This window comes from Phaenicophaeus curvirostris, chromosome 8 (assembly GCF_032191515.1).
Source record: "Phaenicophaeus curvirostris isolate KB17595 chromosome 8, BPBGC_Pcur_1.0, whole genome shotgun sequence".
In the NCBI taxonomy this organism is placed as follows: domain Eukaryota; kingdom Metazoa; phylum Chordata; class Aves; order Cuculiformes; family Cuculidae; genus Phaenicophaeus; species Phaenicophaeus curvirostris.
Genome location: NC_091399.1, coordinates 19,037,927 through 19,058,752, shown reverse-complemented (window position 1 = coordinate 19,058,752; position 20,826 = coordinate 19,037,927). Strand labels below are relative to the sequence as shown.

General features: G+C 55.1%; 1 protein-coding gene across 5 annotated transcripts; it reads right to left on the bottom strand.

The window, feature by feature from the left end:
* Window positions 1-1,602: 1,602 nt before the first annotated feature.
* LOC138723518 (protein FAM163A-like) lies at window positions 1,603-18,986 on the bottom strand. 5 transcript variants are annotated; one of them, XM_069862655.1, is made up of 5 exons: window positions 18,886-18,986; window positions 18,623-18,765; window positions 5,156-5,252; window positions 3,655-3,769; window positions 1,603-2,965 (listed from the first exon to the last, which is right to left on the bottom strand). In XM_069862655.1, the coding sequence occupies exons 4-5, from the start codon at window positions 3,745-3,747 to the stop codon at window positions 2,561-2,563; spliced, it is 498 nt and encodes a 165-aa protein (XP_069718756.1). In that variant the 5' UTR covers window positions 3,748-3,769; window positions 5,156-5,252; window positions 18,623-18,765; window positions 18,886-18,986; the 3' UTR covers window positions 1,603-2,560. The 5 variants fall into 5 exon arrangements, with proteins under 5 accessions (XP_069718756.1, XP_069718758.1, XP_069718759.1 ...); XM_069862657.1 differs by lacking the exon at window positions 18,886-18,986 and having other exon boundaries at window positions 18,623-18,768; XM_069862658.1 differs by lacking the exons at window positions 18,623-18,765; window positions 18,886-18,986 and adding an exon at window positions 15,137-15,231.
* Window positions 18,987-20,826: the final 1,840 nt, after the last annotated feature.

Below are 20,826 nucleotides of genomic sequence, written 5' to 3'. Positions count from 1 at the left end.
AATAATAACAGGAGGAATCTGAAGCGGAAAAAATCTGGGATCCCTGCCCCTACCCCGTCCTGTTCCTCCATCCCCCAAACCTTAAAACCCACCGTCGCATCTCCCATGTTTCCAGCCATTTCAGACTCACCCGTTTCTCTACGGCCGGGCCGGGCCTGGGCTGTGGGGTTGGCTGTGAGGCTAACCCTCCTCTTGGCCATCCAGCTCCTCTGGAACTGCCCTGCTAGCCTTGGCACCTCGTTAGCAAGCAAGAGGTCGCACTTAATTTGCATGTGATGAAGAGAACAATGTGGTTGCCTTCCTCTGACCAGAAGGGTGACCCACAGAAGCAAAGGCCCCCTGGGTTGGGAACATCCTCCAGAGATCGTGGTCTGGCCTGTGCTGCTGTTGCGGTGGGAAGCCTCGCTGTGCGCTAAGAGGTAGAGTTGGATGCCAGGAGCTGGCTCTGCACCCTCCAAAGGCATCGACTGCATCACGGGGCCACCCGGCAGAGCCGCGCAGGAAGCAGCCTGCAGGTCACCCTGGGCTGTAGTAACTTCTCGTGGCTCCCAGCAGAATAGAGGCCTAACTGAGCAGATGCTTTAGTGGGAAAAGATGGGGTTTACTGAGTTAGCCCTAAGAAGAGTCACAGACTGTATCTTCATGGCTGGATGGGAAGCAGTGGGAGCTACAGTCTGTCAGCCAGTGGGATCCAGAGTGCTTTGCTGCTGCTTTCATCCTCCCTCCTGCCTGCCCTTAATGTGAGAGGACATTTAAAGACCTGCTATCGCTATCTGGAGAATGGAAGGAGGCTCTCTAAAAGAGATGCAGTGAGACTCAGTCTCAGGATAATGGAACTACAACAACTTTCTGCGCCGGAGGTAGGGGAGATGGTGCACGAGGTTTGTTCCAAAGGCTGTGTAAAATGCAGCTGGGACAAGGTGGTTGGTTACAAAGACCATCATCACATTTAGCATTCATCTAGCTCCTTTTCTTCAGGTAGTTTGAGCAGAGGTGCCAAGGCATGAGCAGGTCCAAACTGTAAATTAGCCTTTTGCCTGATACTGTAGACATTCAAGGCTCGTGTAGCGTGTGCCTCTACGCTGAAACCTACTTTTCCTGTGTGTGAATGGGGAAGTCGAGTCCAAATCCTTCTGTGAGCAGCAGAAGGATTTCCAAATTGCAAGCGGTGAAAAAAACCAACCCCAGCACGCACGTTTCTGAGCAGTCCTATCCCATATTGAAGTGTCTCCTGCCATCGCCTCCAACAGAGTCTATGCAGCTGCAGGGATCGTTGCCGTCTGGGTCCCTCCTCCCTGCCATGAATGAGACGTGCTCAGCTGAGCAGCCCTGCACCGGTTGCTGTGCAAGAGCTTGTGAATGATGGACATGTCCTTTTGGTAATTTTTCACCTAATTTGATTTATGGAGGAAGAAGGAACTTTCTCACGTTCATTTCTGCAGAAAGGCAGAGTCACTGACTGTCTTTACCAGCCGCAGAGCCGGTGAACCCAGATTCAGGTCTTGCACCCTCTTCTTCCGAAAGCAAAAGAGGGGAAACCCCGACCAGCGGAACATAACTTCCCCATGGGAGCTCCTGGGCCCCGCAGCGGAGGAGACTTCACCCAGTGCTCTCGGCTATTGCTGTTGAAAGCAAAAGCCACCCTAAAGCCAACCTTCCTCTGGCGGTCTGGAGCTGTCAGGGTGGGTGGATAAGGCTTCAAATGCCGAAGGTGACAAAAACTGCAGTCATTCGGGGATATAATTCTTCCCACAAGTAAAATCTTGCCGTTTTTATGGGTCCAAGTTAAAAACGCTCCTAAGAAAGCCGGTGAAGAGTAGAAGAGGTGGAGGCTTTGGCCGCAGAAGGATCAGCCTGTGCCCTTTTGCGTGGGTGAGTGGTTTTGCGAGCAACTTTGCCTCCCCCAGCAGTGACCTAAACTCACGTCTTGAGCTTCTCCAGCACGTGCAAAGGCCAAAGCGGGTGGGAGATGGCGTCCTATCTTACACTCAAACATAAAACTAACTGCTAGCGGCAACCAGTGCGGTAGGAGGGGAGCACAATGACCTGGATCTTCCCTTCTTGGCTTTCCCATCGCTGAGAAGTGCCGCTGTTCCCAGCCGAGCAGCGGGATTTGCCAGAGGTGGCAGGTTGCAGGTGGTCAAGCATCGCTCTGTGGTGCCGGGGGTGGTTGCATCGCCTTGGGTGGCTGTGTGGGAAACCGGAGACCTCGCTCTGGGCTCAGGGAGTCGGGGGAGCCTGGGGTAATTAAGTTAGGTTGTACTGTACATAGCCCTCGTTAGACAAGTCCCTTCAGGAGACGGAGTAGAATGATAATGACACTTATGACGGGTTCGGAGGCGGCCGGTTTAACGTCGCCCTTCGAGGTCTCTCTCATCTTCTCGCCCGTCAAGCTCAGCCACGCCGGGCGGTTCCGCAGGAGGACTGTGCTGGTCTTGGATGGGGCTTGTGGGGTCCTCTCTGCATGAACCGCCCCCCCTCCCAAAAAAAAGACAAGTGAAAAGGCCCTTCCCTCGAGCGGACGCCGGCCGGGGACACCGTGTGCTAGTGGCAATGGTGACTACACCTCCGTGCTGATGGCCCGCGGGTTCGGGAAGCTCTCGCGGAGGAGGCTGTGGCGGCTCACCGGGTAGCTTTGCAGGGTGGCCAGGTTGATGGGCGGCCCCATCTCCTTGTAGCACGTGGGGGTGTAGGTGACCCTCTCGCCCCCGTTGCGCACCATGTCGGCAGTCCGGATATAAAAGGGGGAGCCGTAGGGAGAGCAGGTCGGGCAGTAGTTGTGAGCCCCGTGCTGGTTGAGTTTGCTGGGCAGGGGCGCGGGGCTGCCCTGGCCGTCCAGCATGCGGGAGTTGCAGGCGTTGCACGTGCCAAGGTGTGAGTGCATGGGAAAGTCAGGCTCTTCCTCTTCCTCCTCCTCCTCCTCCTCCTCTTCCTCATCAGAGCCATCTTTCTTGCAGCAGTAGTACTGTGCAAAAGGGAAGGGGTTGTATTAGGGGAGGCGGAACAGCTGGAGAGCAGATTCGGCTTCACACCCAGTCTTGCCACATCCCCACTCCCCTCATCCCTCTGCCAAAGGAAACCTCCCCGCTGGCCTCTTGCTACTTTGCTCCATCGGTACCTGCAGCAGAAACCAGACAGAACCTGGCTAGAACCCTAGGGTGCTGCAGCTGCTGGGGAACTTATTATCTCTCCAGCAAGGTTTGCAAGGGGAAGATGTAACCATGCCAGTTGGAATCTCCTCCAAGTAACCGCTGTGCTTTTCATCACATGGGCACTGCTGCATGGCACAGATTTCACATTAACTTTTAAAGAGCGGGAGGTTGTAGCTCGTTCTTGTTGAAAGCCTCCTCGTTTAATTTACAGGAGAAAAAAAGACAAAAGTCTCCATCTGGTATTGCAAACCCAGCCAAGCCTACACCTAAATCAGCAAGCACTGCAGATCCTCAAAAGCCTTAGAGAATTCCCCTCATGCTGGGGGGAGGAAAGGATGTAACCCTGCGGCACCCAGGAAAAAGAGGTTTCAACTCCCAGCCCATCATGGGCCAGAAAGTGCTGCCAAGACCCCTCCTGCACCAGCAATTTGTCCCAAAGTGCTTTTAAGTTAAGCGACCTGCTGGGTTTCATGGTGAGACGAGGGATGGCCACGGCACTCACCTGGAGCCTACAGTAGCAGAGCACGGCGATGATGCACAGTAGGATCACCGTCGCTAGGATTCCCCCGGTGATAACAACAGTTCCCGCTGTCATCCGACCGATTCTCCATCAAACTCTGAAAAGCAGAGCCACGGGGACATGCGTCAGCCCAGGACATGAAGGTTACCGACCACCGATTCGTCATCACGTCATAGATGTGATGCCCTGAGACCTCTCAAAATACCACATCCCTCTTCCTCCCTCCCCAACTATCATCTAACATCACTCTCCTTCTCACGGCGAGGGGACACCTGAGATGCAGCATCGTGTTCCCTCTCTGCTGCTGTTGTCTCTGGCTTGGGGGCTTTGGGAAACACCCCGTGGTTCACCCGCAGAGCCTCCTGCCTTGCTGAGCCAGGAGGGCTGACTTCCACCCTCCCAGCGGAAACTACAGCTTCTGCTTCAAGAGGCAGACGCAAACCTGTGTTTCTCCCACAAAAAGCCAAAGGGGAGACTTTGACCTTCACAACCCTGTCAGTCTGAGCCCAAGAAATACTCTCCAGCTGCCAGCCGGGCATCGATGGGTCTAAAACAGGCTTGGCGCGAGATGAGCAGCCTCATTACCTCCACATTTCATGGGACCCAGGGGCTACTTACGTTCAGTGACGGAGGCGTTGGACCTGAAAGAAGGGAAGGGAGACTTTAGCCGTGGCCCTCCAGCACCCCCTGCGCCCGGTTCCCCACCTCCTGAGAATTTGCCTTGATGCGGGAGCTGCAGAAAGCCCAGCCTCATGCCCCACACCCCACAGGGATGGGGCTCGGTGCCTGCACCCCTGCGAGCTTCCAAGGTGCAAAAGGCATTTTGCAGATGACGATGATAATAGAATCATAGCATCATAGAATAACCAGGTTGGAAGAGACCCACCAGATCATCGAGTCCAACCATTCCTATCAATCACTAAACCATGTCCCTCAGCACCTCGTCCACCCATCCCTTAAACCCCTCCAGGGAAGGTGACTCAACCCCCTCCCTGGGCAGCCTCTGCCAGTGCCCAGTGACCCTTTCTGGGAAAAATTTTTTCCTAATGTCCAGCCTGAACCTCCCCTGGTGGAGCTTGAGGCCATTCCCTCTCGTCCTGTCCCCTGTCACTTGGGAGAAGAGCCCAGCTCCCTCCTCTCCACAACCTCCTTTTGGGAAGTACAATAATACTAGAAGTAGTTATTATTGTTATTATTTTCATTAACTTGGAGCAGGGAAAGGAGGCATCTCCGGAGCTCTGAGAAATACTCCGCAGGACAGGACTGCGATATCAGTGGCTCATGAATCACACAGCTTCGTAGGACAAATGCCTGGCTTAGTCAGCACTTGGCCTTTTCCTCTTTAAAATTAATTATGGAGGAAGCGGATGCATCATCTTGCGAGCGGACAATGTTTTATGTGCCGCTGGGAAAGCAGCTCTTCCCTCCACCCGCTCTGGGCAGCTGAGCCCTGTCGTCCCCTCCCAACCCCAGTGCCACCTACCTGGAAAAGGACAAGCAGGGTGTCACGGTCACGCCGGTCCCGGGGTGGCCGGCCAGGACAGGCAGTGCCGCATGGCCATGGGGAGACACCGGCAGCCCTGGGAGGGAGGACAAGGAGAAAAACCCCCCGCCGTCAGCTCGTCCCTGCAGCCCAAGGGGGTGCCTAGCGTCCCCATCCCTGCTGATGCCCCCTCTGTCCCCCCAGCAGGGTTAAAGAAATCGCTTTTTTAGGGAGCCCGGCAGGAGAGGTGGGTGTTGCAAAGACGGATAAACCCAAACCACCACGTTCCTGTGCCCAAAGCCTGCGATTCAGCCAAAGCGAGAGACTTGCACCTGAGAAGCGGGCGCACCCATCGCCTCCATCACCCCCGAGCTCCGATGGTGCCTGGCACAACCACATTTCATTACCAGCCCCCACGTCCCTCTGCGCCTCATCCAGAGCAGGGCTAATTGATAGGGCCCAAGTGCCAGCCGGTTGCAGCCGAGGAGATCTAATTACCCACTCCCCACGTGGCCCTAATTAATGGAGGGAGGTGGCAGCTTCCAGACAGGACCTGCCCAACTCTCCCCTTGCTGTCGCATGTGCCGGGGGGCACTGCAGGGACCCCTCATCGCCCATCACCCTCCGCTGCAGAGATTTGCAGGATCCTTTGCCTGCTTCAAATTGATTTTCAGCTCTTGGAAAGTTCCCATCCGAAGCCAAAAGGCGGGCACGCATTGGATTTCCTCCTCGAGCTGCTCTCACACACGAAACAAAGGCAAAAAAAAAAAAAACTGAGAAATCAATAGGTCCATAACCCAGCTAATATCTCCATCCATCAGGGGACTCGACACAGAGCTAATAATAGAGACCAACACGCTCGGCTCCTGCACCCTGAAACACTGCCAAGAGCGAGGGGGGCTTGGGATGGTGGGGTCACACACCGGGGAGGTTCGATCGAGCGATCACCTCTCCAGGCACCGTCCTTAGCAGGGAAAAGCTGACAGGGGGGTGGCTGGAAAAGGCAAACGTTGACCTTTGCTGCGCCCCGAGAGGAACACGCCACGAGCTGGGTGGTGATGGATGATGCAGGCGGCCGTCCACATCCAGAAAACTTCATTTCATGGGAGCTGTGATTTGATTTAGAGCTCAGAGAGCAGCATCCAATTAGCTCGAGGTTTGGAGTGAGCAGGCAGCCTTGGAGAACAACGCTGGACAGGGAAGGACTGGGGACCCTTTGGTCAGCTCTGAGAGCCACGTGTCCAGCTGGCGTCCACGTGTCCTCGAGGACGGCTGGGCTGCCACTTGTCCCACCTCCAGCATTTCCACTTCTGGGGCTGCTGGAATCAGTGTTTCCCTGGCCCTGCTGAGGAGCCAGGCTCTTCCTTGTAAAAACAAAGAATATATATATTAAAAAAAAAGAAATAAAAAGGCAAAAAATTAAAATGAACCAGAAGATAATGGAATTAAACCAGGATTGAATGAGAAAAGTATCACCACCTTTCCTCATCTCTTGGCAGCTGATGGTTTTGGAGAGGTGGAAGTTTCCTCCCCCCTAAATCCTGCTCACCAGCAGCCTAGCTGTTCTTTTTTTTTCACCTAGATTATGTCTATAAAATAGTCTGTGGATTAAAACCAGCCTTCTCTAACCCCCAGCTCTCCTCTGCATGGGTGCAGGGGGGATGTCACACCTCTTGGGGAAGCAGTGAGAGCCCCAGTCTCAGGAATAATTAAGGTCTCAGGAATTAGAGGTTAAATATGCAGGAAAGGGGCAGGAAAACTACAACAGCCTTTTCCAGCCCTCGATGAGGCTCTACAACAGCCCCTCTGAGCCATCAGAGCTCAGCCCATCTCTATTTTCCAGCCATTCCCCACAAGCACATCCCAACCTGTGGGGAAAGGGGCATTTTGGGCTCAGCTTCCTCCAGGCTTGGGCACCGCACAGCCCCGATCCCGAGAAAAAAGCCTTGGGCTGCGCTGTGAGCCGAGCTGAGCCCTGTGGCACCCGCTCCCGCACCCGGATGGGATGCAGAAGAATCATGATGGGATGCAGAAGACAAACTTCCCTGGGGCACAGTCCCATTTCTCCTTCTGGCTTAAAAAAAGAGAGCGGAGAGTTGTTTAAACACTTAAATATCCCACACCGAGCAGACCAAGGGCGGGCAGGGGGACCTTCCAGTGCAGAAATCATTGCTGAATAAAATCAGGATTTATATGAGGGTGGCTGCATTGCCCTTCCTGGCTTTTGGGAAGTGATTTGGGATCCTAGGCAATGGTATTACCTGTCTGCAATGGGGATGGGAGCGGGAGGGGGGGTCCTGGGATGTATCGAGCTCCTCCAGGCGTGCAAACCCGCTTGCTGCGGAGATACATTTTCTTTAATTGATGTTGCCTCACAGCGCAAAGTTACAGCCTGAAAAGCGACTCTGGGAACGAACGGCATCTCAGGCTTCTATATTTATTCCCCTTCAATGACGTCCACAGCAGATTTGCACGGTTTGCAAGTCGATGGGGAGGTTTCTGCCAGCGCTCCCAGCCCAGCCGCGTAACATCCATCGTTCCTCGCCCTGCGCGGCCCTCCAGCCTGGAGCTCACACCCCTTCCCATCCAACGAGGGGCAAACGCAACACAAAAGCTTGGGAGCGGGTTTTAGGCTTGAGCAGCACGCGGCTATTTGCCGTGAGCATCACGCTGACCCTCACCCACCAGTCCTGCCCCAGCCTGGGCTCTGCTCTCGGGTTTTGCTCTGCAGCTCCCGGGCTAATTCAATGAAACGTCTGCCTGGTAAATTAGCTCGGCCGCTGCCTTACCAGAATCATCTCCCAGGGTCTAATTGGAACAAAACAGCATCAGGGGCTGCCTTTTCAAAATAGATTAGAGCAGCAAACAACAGGGCGGCTCAGCCCGGCCAGATTTAGGTGGATCAACCCACGGCTGCGAACTTCGGCGAGGGGAGAGGAGGCGAGCAGCGTGGCCCCCACGGGGCAGGGGGGGGCTGAGGCTCTGCAAACTCATCACACGTCAGATGCTCCATGCTGCAGGGGGAACGGGACAAGCTGAGTCGTGGGGGAGCAAAGAGCCTCCTCCAAAATGAATCATAGAATCACCAGGTCGGAAAAGACCCACCAGATCATCGAGTCCAAGCATTCCTATCAAACACTAAACCAAAAATGAATAAGCCCAAGAGAAATTTCATCCAAAGAGCGATGGCAGTGGAAGACACAAGAGGATGTTGCCCCCAGCCAACAGCCCCCAGCAGCCGCCTCCTGGCCCCAGCGCTCATCCCGGGCTTCTTGCCCCAATCCCAAACCACCGGGTCACTCTGAAAGCCTTTAAATTCTTAACTAAGGGATCTGCAGGGATCGCCAGGGAGCTGAACCTGCTGCCTGCCCTGCAAACGCTGATTTTTAGAGGAGTCACAAACTGCTGTTTTGATCTAGCCTTGCACGTGAGTGTGCTGAAGCATCTTTATTGGAGGGGGCCGGGGGGGGGCAGCCCCTTCTCACTTTTGATGTGCTGTTAATAAACACGGAGGGGAAAAAGCATCTTTAAGGCATAAAAACTGCCCATAGCACTGGGAATCAGAGTAACCCTGCTCGGTCCTGCGGCAATGACAACCCTGGGAGCAGCACTGGGCTCCGGGGCTGCTAATGCCCAAATTACACTTGGGTCTGGACCAGCCTGAGGACAGAAATCACAGCGGAGGGTGGGAAAGCTTTGATTTCAGCCTGCTGCAGGGAGCACCAAAGAAGGCTTTTCTCAGCAGAAAGGCTGTTCTGTGTGAGCTGCTACCCATACGAGGCTTTTTTTTTTTTGTGCCATGACCCCTTTAGTGCCTGATGGAGTCACACAAGGTTTGGAGCAGCAGTTTTGCAAGGGAAACCTCAACCAACACCCTGCTGCTCGTTCACCGCAAGGACAGCCAGGTCGCAGAGGTGACACTGTCCCCCTGCTGAAGCTACAAAGATTTGTAGGCTGTCATCAAAACTGAAAATCCTGTGCCCTGTCACAAGCCTGCCCTTGGTTTTCCTCTGCCATGGGTCAAGGGTGCCCTGCTCCTCCCCATCGAGCGATGGGAAAGAAGGAATTCTGACAAGGTTTTGAAACCAGCTCTTTTCTTGCAAAAATCTTTGTGGAAAAGGCATGATATTAACTGCACTTATACAAAAATCAAACCACTTCAAGGGTGGAAGACACCAGGAGGACCCTGACTCCCGAGTGGGTGCAAAAGGCTGTGCTCCTGCTGCTAACGCAGCACCGAGCCCAGGAGGATCCTTCTTGTGGATATCAAACTCTGCCAAAAACCACCTTCTTGCCAACTCACATCTGCTCTCTCCCTGCCAGGCCTCCTCCTGCCCTGCAGGAGCCCGGGAGACCATCCGTGGAGCAACGAGGGTGCTGGAGAAATGCCATCCTGGGGCTGGGAATGAACAGCAGAGCATCCTCGAAACGATCTAGCCTTGGCTGGCTCTCTGCTGGCTATGAGCACGGTCCTGAGCCCTTAGCACTCCTATGCGATGAAATGCTTCATCCTTTTGGCGAGGGTTGGTCTCAGCTGGGGCACAACCAGCACTCCGACTGTCTGCAGCCTCGCTCTGCTCCTGGCCTGGCCTGGGACCAGCCAGCACATCCACGTCCCTGCACCACACAGACCCCCCCAGCACTTCACAGACCTTTGGAGGAAGAGTGGCTTTGCAGCTTCGGATATCTCAGGTGCTGATTAGGCCAGTCCCTCACTATTTGGTCATCTCATCTGTCCTTCATCTCCTTAAGTGAGTACTCAGATCCCATCTCACCTGCCTGCCTGGATTAACTGGAGCCGTGCCTAAGGATGGAAGGACACGGAAGGACCCGTCACCGCAGCCTGTACCCCCAAGCACACACTTCAATCATAGAACCATAGAATCCTAGAATCACCAGGTTGGAAAAGACCCACTGGATCATGGAGTCCAACCATTCCTATCAAAATCCTATCAATGTGACACCGCAGAGCCCACGGCGTGGCCATGGCCACACCTGGATCTGGGCAAGTCCCTATATAATTACACCCCCTCCTCATCGCAGGACAGCTGAAAACCTCCTTCCTCATCCCCATGAGTTTCTGACTTGCTGCATCTGCTCGGCTGGCTCCTGACGTGGGAAAGGCATCAGATGTGGGCAGCCCACGATGGGATGGGGGATAGAAATGTCCCTGGCCTGACCCACGTGGCTCGTCTCCTGCTGCTGCACCTGGGATCCCACAAAAACCACGGCCGAGCCCAGGCACACTGCTCTGCCATGGTCCCAAAATAACCAGAGAGAAAACCAGTGGCGTTAAGCCAAGTCACACAGAGAAGGGGTTTTGAGATTATTCCCCATGTGAGATCCCCACGGGCTCTCCAGAGCCAGCCGGGACCTGGCCAGCATCCCTGCTGCAGGCATCACCCCTCCCAGCACCCAAATATTCCCCATGATGAGCAGCTGCGGCAGCAGCATCCGTGCCAGGAGCAGAGCGAGGCTGCGGGCAGTCCAAGCGCTGCTTGTGCCCCAGGTGAGAACAACCCTCGCCAAAAGGATGGAGCATTTCATCACACCGGAGTGCTAAGGGCTCAGGACCGTGCTCATAGCCAGCAGAGAGCCAGCCCAGGCTGGATCCTTTCGAGGATGCTCTGCTGTTCATTCCCAGCCCCAGGATGGCATTTCTCCAGCACCCTCGTTGCTCCACGGTTAAGCCATCGCCTCCTCAGCATCCACGTATTTTCCCACCCAGTGGGCTCTTCCCATCAGGGCAAGGGGATGGAGACCTCGGATGGATCCCTCCATTCCCTGAGGGCCACAAACATACTCTGTGGAGATATGATCATCTCCCCAGTTTGATTTTCTCGCTGCTCTATCACAGGAAGGTCCGTGCTCCGCTCTCCAGTGGGGCTAATCCCACCAGGGGTGCCGGGACACCAAACTCATCTTCACCCCAGGCACAGTTTAGAAAAAGATGATCAATCCCAACAGCAGCGCCACGCAACGCAGTCCAGAGCATCCTCACAGAGCATTCCCTGCAAGACCCAATCAAGCACAGCAGCAAGCTTCCCACCAAAGATCTTTTTTCATGAAGCCAGTTTCTCACTGGCTTTCTTCTAAACAACCCCCAGAACAGCTTCTCCTCCAGGCACCACCTTGTTATCTCCCTCCTTGTCCTGGACATCAGTGCCGTCTCAGCCCTTTCCACCTCCTTTCCATCACTCCCATGAAGATCCTCAGCTCAATTCCCACTTGGATCTGCCCTCGCCGCCCCATCCCTATTCCTCCCAGCCTGACGTATGAAACACGACTTGTGCAAAACGTTTCCATGTAGCAGCAAGCTCTGCTCCCAGAAGCAAAGCCCAAGGGGAAAAGCTCTGGCTGTGGATGAAACCTTCATAATCCAGTCAGCTCCAGCCCTCCCAGCTTGGCACGCTCCGGGAACGCTGCCTGAGTTGCATCGGGGCGGGTCTGTCACGCCTCAACGTCACCTAATTTATGTGATTTGCTACAATAAAATAGAAAATAAATTCTCCTGCCCATCCCCTATTTTTAACTCGCACCCTCCCGCAGCCTGGAGAACGCTCCTACGTCCTATGGCGCCGGCAGCTGAAATGGTGATGGTGTGTTTGAGGGATGTTGCTCCCTGGGGACACGCAGGGGATGTCCCCTCCGTGTCCTGCCAGCATCTGCCCTTCCATCGCACCAGTGAGGCAAGGATTAAATTAGAAAAGACATCGTGAAGGGTAACTGGGCCATTTACCAGTTGTGCGGAGCGAGGGAAGACGAGCCTTGTGTCTGACCAGAAGGCAAAGGGCCACCAGCATCTCTCTGGGCTTGTGAGCTCTCTTTAAACCCCTTAATAGCTAGGAAAGCCGCATGGGTTTCTGTCAGTGATCCACCACGTTTTCTATTTCATATTTTGGTGCACGCCTCACATTCGCTTCCCTCCAAGAACTCCCCCAGCTGCCCACCAGATCCAGATCCAGGTTCAAAAGGACACGACCATCATCCATCAGCATCTTTCTCAAACCAGGAGCCAAAAAAACACCTGGTTGCACCTCCGCCCCAAGCATCAGGGAGCAGAAAACCCTCAGACCATCGCTCCTCCAAAACAACCCAACCCTAGGGCTGGTTAGAACTTAACCCCACTTCTGCAGCAGCTGAAAACCGACGTGGTGCTTGGGAAACATCCATTTGTTCATGGGAAAGGGAGATGGAAGGTGCTGCGGCCCAGCCCTGGGGAGGAGGACGTGCAGCCTCTTCCTGCGCATGATGCAAGACCTGCCGCTCCCCCTGCCAGCATCCCCCCAGCCTGCTCGCTTGGAGTAGAAACAGAGATTTGTTTTAATGACTCATTAAAGCCTAATTGCATCCAGGCAGCGATACAGAGAGAGGAGCCTCCCGCGTGCGGCTGTACTACAGGCAGGAGGGCTCTGCGAGCCTCCCCGAAAGCGCAAAGCAGACAGACTGTCTCTTCTCGGTGGGGCCAGACAGCAGGGCCGGGAGCCGGCTCTGGAGCACCATCCCTTCACGGCTGGGATCCAACAAACAACCCAGGAAAGACTCTGTGCTTCTCTTCGTTCGCCTCCATCTGCGTGACGCGACGCGGCACTCCAGAGAGGAGACATGACCTGCCTCAGAGCTTGGACGCGCATCTCCGGGCCTAAGGTCGGCAGCTGTTTCAAGAGACGCCATCTCCTAGCCATAAGGACACGCGTGTTTTTAACCGCCCTGTGCTTTTAAGGACCCTGTCGCAGGAGCCAGGAGCTCGGCAGGCTGGAGAGCTGCCTGGAGGAGAAGGACCTGGGGGTGTTGGTTGACAGGGACTGAACAGGAGCCAGCAGTGGCCCAGGTGGCCAAGAAGGCCAATGGCATCTTGGCTTGGATCAGAGATGGCGTGACCAGCAGGTCCAGGGAGGTTCTTCTCCCTCTGGACTCGGCGTTGGTGAGACCGCTCCTCGAATCCTGTGTTCAGTTCTGGGCCCTCTCCACAAGAAGGATGTTGAGGTTCTGGAGCGAGTCCAGAGAAGAGCAACGAAGCTGGCAAAGGGGCTGGAGAACAAGAGGAGCAGCTGAGAGAGCTGGGGGTGTTTAGCCTGGAGAAGAGGAGGCTGAGGGGAGACCTCATTGCTCTCTACAACTACCTGAAAGGAGGTTGTGGAGAGGAGGGAGCTGGGCTCTTCTCCCAAGTGACAGGGGACAGGACGAGAGGGAATGGCCTCAAGCTCCACCAGGGGAGGTTTAGGCTGGACATTAGGAAAAAATTTTTCCCAGAAAGGGTCATTGGGCACTGGCAGAGGCTGCCCAATGAGGCTGAAAAAGACCCACTGGATCATCGAGTCCAACCATTCCCATCAATCACTAACCCATGTCCCTCAGCACCTCGTCCACCCGTCCCTTAAACCCCTCCAGGGAAGGGGACTCAACCCCCTCCCTGGGCAGCCTCGGACAGGGACCAATGACCCTTTCTGTGAAAAATTTCTTCCTAATGTCCAGCCTGACCCTCCCCTGGTGGAGCTTGAGGCCATTCCTTCTCGTCCTGTCCCCTGTCACTTGGGAGAAGAGCCCAGCTCCCTCCTCTCCACAACCTCCTTTCAGGGAGTTGTAGAGAGCAATGAGGTCTCCCCTCAGCCTCCTCTTCTCCAGGCTAAACACCCCCAGCTCTCTCAGCCGCTCCTCTTGTTCTCCAGCCCCTTTGCCAGCTTTGTTGCTCTTCTCTGGACTCGCTCCAGAGCCTCAACATCCTTCTTGTGGTGAGGGGCCAGAACTGAACACAGGATTCGAGGAGCGGTCTCACCAGTGCCGAGTCCAGAGGGAGAAGAACCTCCCTGGACCTGCTGGTCACGCCGTTTCTGATCCAAGCCAAGATGCCATTGGCCTTCTTGGCCACCTGGGCCACTGCTGGCTCATGGTCAGTCCCTGTCAACCAACACCCCCAGGTCCCTTTCCTCCAGGCAGCTTTCTAGACAGATTTCTCCTAGTCTGTAGCTGCTCAGGGTTGTTGTGCCCCAAGTGCAGGACCCAGCATTTGGCCTTGTTAAACCTCATCCCATTGGACTCTGCCCAGTAGTCCTGCCTGTTCAGATCCCTTTGAAGTCTCCCAATCCTCATCCCTGGGATGCACACCAGGCACCGGGGGTTACGGCCTCTCCAGTGATCGCTGCCTCTCCCCACCATCATTCCACCAAAGCCAGCAGGGCCCTGGCCCGATCTGCTCCTGCTGCTTTCGGTACTGCTCAGCCCTCCTGCTGACTGCTTCCATGAGCAGAGGGAATTTTTTTTTCCCCAAAGATTTCACTGCCTCACTCCTCACGTTGCTTTCAGTCCCAAACCAAGCAGGTGTTAAACCCCACCACGGGGAAAGGTTATGTGAGCAAAATCCACCCCACCGGTGGGTCCAAGCAGGGAAGCCTGTCCTCCCTTTCCCCACCCACAGAGCCAGCATGGCTCAGTCTCCACCAACACGCCACTTTGTCTCCCTAGAAGCAGGCACAAACTCCAACAGAGTCACTCCAGGAGTAATTTCACCATAATGTTATGGGAAAATCTCACCCATGGTTGCTTTACTGGACCTCTCACGCTCCTTTTACTTGCTACATCCCAGTAATGCAACCAGATATGCAGAGATGAACTCTTTGCTGGATTTCAGACCAGCTATTTTTTTTTCCAAGCTGATTTAGCACACAGTGGGGATAAAAACTCATCTATCGCTTGAAGTGTTCCGCCTTGCCCAACCCTCCTCAGGCAGGAGCTGGGATGGTCACACACAAACCATCATATGTACCAGCGAGAATGAAAACTCACCCTGAAGTCTCTTAATGTCTCCTGCAAATGAAGTGTGAAACACGCTTTCAGAAAACAAGGGTAACGGAGCCTCAATAAATATTTCATCCTGGTGGGAAATCAGCAAAGGCAAAGGTTGGGCAGGCGGAGATGCCAGGAGGGGTGGGGGAGAAGGGGAGGCAGCTGGGGCAGAGAACAACAGGGACACCATGGCCTGACCTTATTTCTGCTTGTCACTTGCCCTGGGGGCTACTGGGTTTGAGGCATCTCCACAAAGCTGTTCCAAGAAAGGGAGGCAGCTCTTGTGCTGCTGCCTCGCATTCACAGCTCCTCGATCCTTCTCCAAGCGGAAGCTCTTCTGAATGTCCCATCCTGCTGCCTGAGCCTCCTGGTGCTCCACGCTCCCCAAATGCTCCCACGCGAAATGGCTGGAGGATGCTCGGCGCTTCTCCAGAGAGGAAGGAAGGTTTGCTGAGCGGAAAATCCTTTGCACCCAATTTCCACGCTGTGAAGGGTCTTCTGGGCTGAAGCAGAGTGGGGCTCCGGAGACAGCTGTCCGCAGGCCTGGATCAGGCTGAAACCCAGCACTTTGGAAAGACACAGATGAGGATCTAGCATCCCAGCGGAGATGGTGCTAGGATGGGATTGGACTCACTGATCCAGTGTTCCCCACAATATTGGGAAGAGAAGCCTGCCGCCACCGTTCCCTTTTGGCTTTTCAACAGGTGAAAAAGCCCTTCCTAGAAGAAGCCAGTTCTCCCACTCGCTGTCAAAGCTCTAGTTAGAGCCCATCAGGTCCCCAAGGCGACACCGAATGCCAACCAGCAGCCCTAGTACACCCAGTGCCCCCAAACGGCGACTCCGACTTGGATGAGTGAGGAGCACGGAAAAAAAAAGCCCCGGTAATACAAGCCTCCATCGGGGTGGAATATTCCACCGCACCTTAGAAAAATCTCTCTGCTGGAGAGACAATCAATAGCATGCAAACAAAATCCAGCTGAAAACACTAAATGTTTCCACACGCCCTTTTGGAGGGAATAAAATCCTCCTGGATAACCTCAGCAGAAAACGAAAACCAGGCGAATAACTCGAGCGCAGGTCTCCTTCAATTACTGCAGCACAGTGAGAGATAAAACAGAGATGCTTCGGAATAAACCAAAGGATTTGATTTCCTCCACTTCAGCGAAGGCTCCACGGCTGCTGCCGAGAGGTTTGGTAGCGAGCTCAGGGGCGTCCTTGCCGAGTGACAAGGCTTTGGGCTCCCACCGAGGGAACAAGAGGCTGAGCCTCGAGCTTGAGACTTTCAAAACTTCTCCTGGCTGCGGAGAAGCGGGGTTCAGAGGTGGGCAAATGCAACCCTACCCACCCGAGCAGCCAGAAGAATCACAGGATCATTAGGGCTGGAAAAGACCTCTAGCTCATCCAGCCCAACCATCAGCCCAGCAACACCGTGTCTAGTGAGCCGTGTCCTCAAGTGCCACGGCTACACGGTTTTTTAATCCATCCAGAAATGGAGAATCCACCACTGAAGCCTCTGCCAGCACTTCTTTTGGTAAAGATGTTTTCCCTAATGCCCAAAGTCCTCCTGGCACAATCCTAACGTCCAATCTCCTCCTATCCTTCTCTCCCCTGGCACAACTTAAGGATGTTTCTTCTCATGCTAAAGAGTTAGCGGTGACTTAAAAAAACCCCAGCTCACCGCAAAGCTGGATCGCATCACCCTGAGAAAATAAGTCAAGATCTTGCAGGGGACCACAGCCCTGGAGCTTCATCCGGCTGCGGTGCAAGGAATCAGCCCCGGGATGCTCCCAGCATCCCAGCCGGGCATCCCAGAGCCCGGACTCCCCTTCCCACCGCAGCCCCAAGTTCAAACGGGAGCCTTTGCCTTGTCCCGGTCCTTCTGGGATGCTCGGGATGAAGAAGGGGAGATGCTCGGGATGAAGGGGGGAGGATGCTCGGGATGAAGGGGGGAGGATGCTCGGGATGAAGGGGGGAGGATGCTCGGGATGAAGGGGGGGGGGATGCTCGGGGAGAAGGTGGGGGGGATGCTCGGGGAGAAGGTGGGGGGGATGCTCGGGGAGAAGGTGGGGGGGATGCTCGGGGAGAAGGTGGGGGGGATGCTCGGGAAGAAGGGGAGGGATGCTCGGGAAGAAGGGGAGGGATGCTCGGGAAGAAGTGGGGGGATGCTCGGGGAGAAAGTGGGGGGATGCTCGGGAAGAAAGTGGGGGGATGCTCGGGAAGAAAGTGGGGGGATGCTCGGGAAGAAGGGGAGGGGGATGCTCATACCTGAGCGAGCGGAGCCGGGTCCGGCAGCAGAGCGGCTGCGGGGGGAGGGCTGGAGGAGGAGGAGGAGGGTAACGATGATAATAATAATAATAACAGGGAGAAGAAGAATGACCGGAGCGGAGGAGCTGGAGAGCCGAGGCGGGTCCGGCGGCGGGGGAGGAGTTTGCCCGGGGGCCGGAGCTGCCGCCCCGCATCGCCCCCCGACCCCCCTGCGCAGGGGAGCCGGGCCACCCCCCCAGCAAGCCTGCAGCCCGGCTCCTGCAGCCCTCCCCGGGCAGCAGCATCCCCCGAGCGGCCCCCCAGCTCCCTGGTACCCCCAGGGCACCCCCAGAGCTGAGCCCTGCGCTCTCAGACCTGCGGCACCCCCGAACCTGGGTGCTGCAGCATCCCTCGGCACCCCAAGCCCAGCACTGCGGTCCTCGGAGCATCCCCGGCCCCGACGGTGTCCCCGCTGCTGCTGCCACCCCACACCAGCCCCACGACAGCGGCGTGGAGGCTTCAGCTCCAGCTTGATCCATCCAGGCTCCAGCTCCAGCTCCATCCATCCAGGCTTCAGCTCCAGCGTGATCCATCAGGCTTCAGCTCCACCTTGATCCATCCAGGCTTCAGCTCCAGCTCCATCCATCCAGGCTCCAGCTCCACCTCGATCCATCCAGGCTCCAGCTCCACCTCGATCCATCCAGGCTTCAGCTCCAGCTTGAGCCACATCCCTCCACGCCCCAGGTGAGGACCCCCTCCTGGCCACCAGCATGCAACCAGAAGAAAAAACCCATCGTGCTGCTACCAGAAAGATGATCTGGGGGCAGAGGGACGACGCTAGCCTTCCCGCTGTTTTTCAAACAAGGTTACCCCCATCCACACAAAAAAACCAGAGTAAAACAGAGCCAACCTCCAGCAGACATCGGCTTCCCAGCAAGACGGCTCTGCTGCAAGCTTGGCCCATTGCTGCGTGGCCCCAAGCACATGCTGACACCTGGCAGGCGTGAAGACACGCACTCGGGAAGGTGTTGCCCTCAGAAAGTGTTTCCAGCTGCTGGGAAGCTTTGAGGCTGCAAATCAAGAGTTTCAGCTGGGGAAGGTGCTGCTTGCAGCTGGCGTGGGCTTTGGAAACGGAGAGCCGCTCACCTCTGCCAGCTGTGATAAAGATAATCAAATCTCATGCCTTGCACCATGAGCTGACCGCTGCAAGTGTGAGGATTATCGTCCGAGGAGAACACGTCTCTGCCTGTTTCTCTCTGATTTTGGTCTTTATGGGGCATAAAAGCTGCCGCGCGTCAGTGCAGTGTGGTGGGATTAATGGAAGCCCTCTGCTACAGCCAGTCAGTCGAACCCTGCTGTGCCTCGTTTCCCTCGTTTTTAAGTAAAGGGCACCACTGGTACTTTTCCTCCCTGTAAAGATGGGGAGAAAACACCACTCACCTTCTCCTCCATCATCCTTGCTGTCAGTCAGGGCATCCCACCAGCCATGTGTTGCTCTCCCTGCTCTCCCAGCCCTCGCAGCTGCTCGCTGGTGGTGCCAGGAGTCCAAACCGCTGATTTCTCCTCCCGATCCAGAAAGAGCACTAGGGCAGGAGGGAATAAATACTCGTTTGGATGCAAATGGCTTTGCGCCTTTAGCAAAAAGGGCAGGATGAATTATGAAATGCGAAGGCGAGAGAAGTGGATCCTGTCACAGCACTTACCCGCCGTGCCGCAGGGTCTAAACGCCTGCCAGCTGCGGGCAAAGGCCTGCGTGGCGCACACGTGCCCCTGCAACAGCCCAGGCCGGGAGGGAAGGCTCCTTATTCCTCTGCCGATAAAGAAATCCGCGTTACTGACTCCAGCACGTCAGAAGCACAGAGCAGGAAAAGCCAGCACCCGGTGTATTTTTCTGCGGAGGGTTGTAGAGATGCGTTTTCCCATAGCTGGGCTTCGGAGCTGCTGGAGGGTTGTGAATCAGAGGCATCCAGGCAAGCACAGAGGAGGTGGAGGCCAGTGGAAGCGCAAAAGTCATTTCCTGGGCTGCTCTGGGCAGGATGCGAGGAGGTGATGACAGCCCAGGATGCAGGGAGAGCCACTTCTCCCCTCGGAAAGCACTGCCAGGGCCACGGGAGGCGTTATTGCAGCTAATTCAGGAACTGAGATGTCGCTGTTTCCATGGACAGACATGGAAAAGAGTTTCTTTGGGATCAGGGAGTCACTCCGTTAATGCCAAGCTGAGGTTGCCCAGATCCAGATCAAGCTCCTCCGTCACCTCCATGGCTCCAGCTTGAAGCAGGCAGGTGCTCCAGAAGATCACAACAAACATGAAACAGCATCGCTCTAGCGAGCAGGGCTATCAGCTCGCGTGATTTCACTGCCAGTGTCCTTTTTTTCACCCCCAAGCCATGTTTCCTGTCATCATTTTATTATTTTTTAGAACAACGCACGGGTGAGCAAACAGAACACAAAAGGTGGGATTCCTGCCCTGGAGGTGGCTGGGAAAAGCTTAGAAATGGAAGCACCAGATGCTCTGCAGCAGGGAAGAAAATTAAACCCAAGTTTGTTCATCTCAGTCCATGCAGTTTTAAATAAAACATATGATTATGGAAGAACAGCTGGTGTATTTGGAGCGCTTGGGGTTAGCACTGCTGGGAAAGTGAGCAGGAGTTTGATCCAACATATAGTTTTCTAGTTCTTATCTCAGTTTCTTTGGGAGAGGAAGGAAATGCAAAGCATCCCTTCCATGGCAGCAGCTCCGGCTCTGCCTCCTCCAGGGCGCTGTGTGCAGCTCAGCCCGCTCGGGCCCCGCAGCACAGGTACTCGGGCACCACAGGGACCGCAAACCTGCCAAAAATCTCACCCTCAGCGCTCACGTGTGCTTTAAAGCTTGTAAGCATTGCAGCTAAACTCATCTCGGCTCAGGAAGCTCGTGAGAATTTTATGAGATTCCTTTCTCCCAGTGCTGAAAAGGATTTTACTGAAGAGCTGTAAAACGAAACCATTAAATCCTTTTATTCCTTTCTGCTTTGCTTCTCTTCTAAAAATCCCAGCCCGCAGACTTCACTCCCCTGTTCGTTAGGATGAACGTTTAGCTGAATAACGCAGCAAATCATAGAATCATAGAATAACCAGGTTGGAAGAGACCCAACCAAAGATCATCGAGTCCAACCCTTGCTTAGCTCCTTCTCCAGCAACACCTGCACCTGTAAACCCTGCAAGAGTCCCATGTCTGCGTGCGCGCACCCTCACGCTGCGGAGAACCCCGGCGCTTATGGGTGCCCTTGTCCTTACACCTTACACCCATGCTCTTCAGCACATCGATAATTTCCTTCCTGTCTTTCCACTGGCCCAAAACGCTGATGCCGGAGGATGCTCAGGAGCTGAACCTGTGGCTGCTGTCATGGGAATTTATTTTGTTCTGTGCTGGGTCTTGCTTTTGTTTTCATTTTTAGCAGAGCTCGTGGCGGCTGCAGCAATCAGAAAAAGCCTGACAGGGCAGAACACCATCCCAGGTTGGAAGCTATCTCCCTGCCTGGTGCACTCCTGGGCTGTAAATGGGGGCATCAGCCCACGGAAAGAACGTTGGGAGTCAGCCAGAGCGACCTTCAGCCCTCCTGTGGTTCTGGTTGGGAGGGTGGAACGCTGGCAGGGTTGGTTTCTCA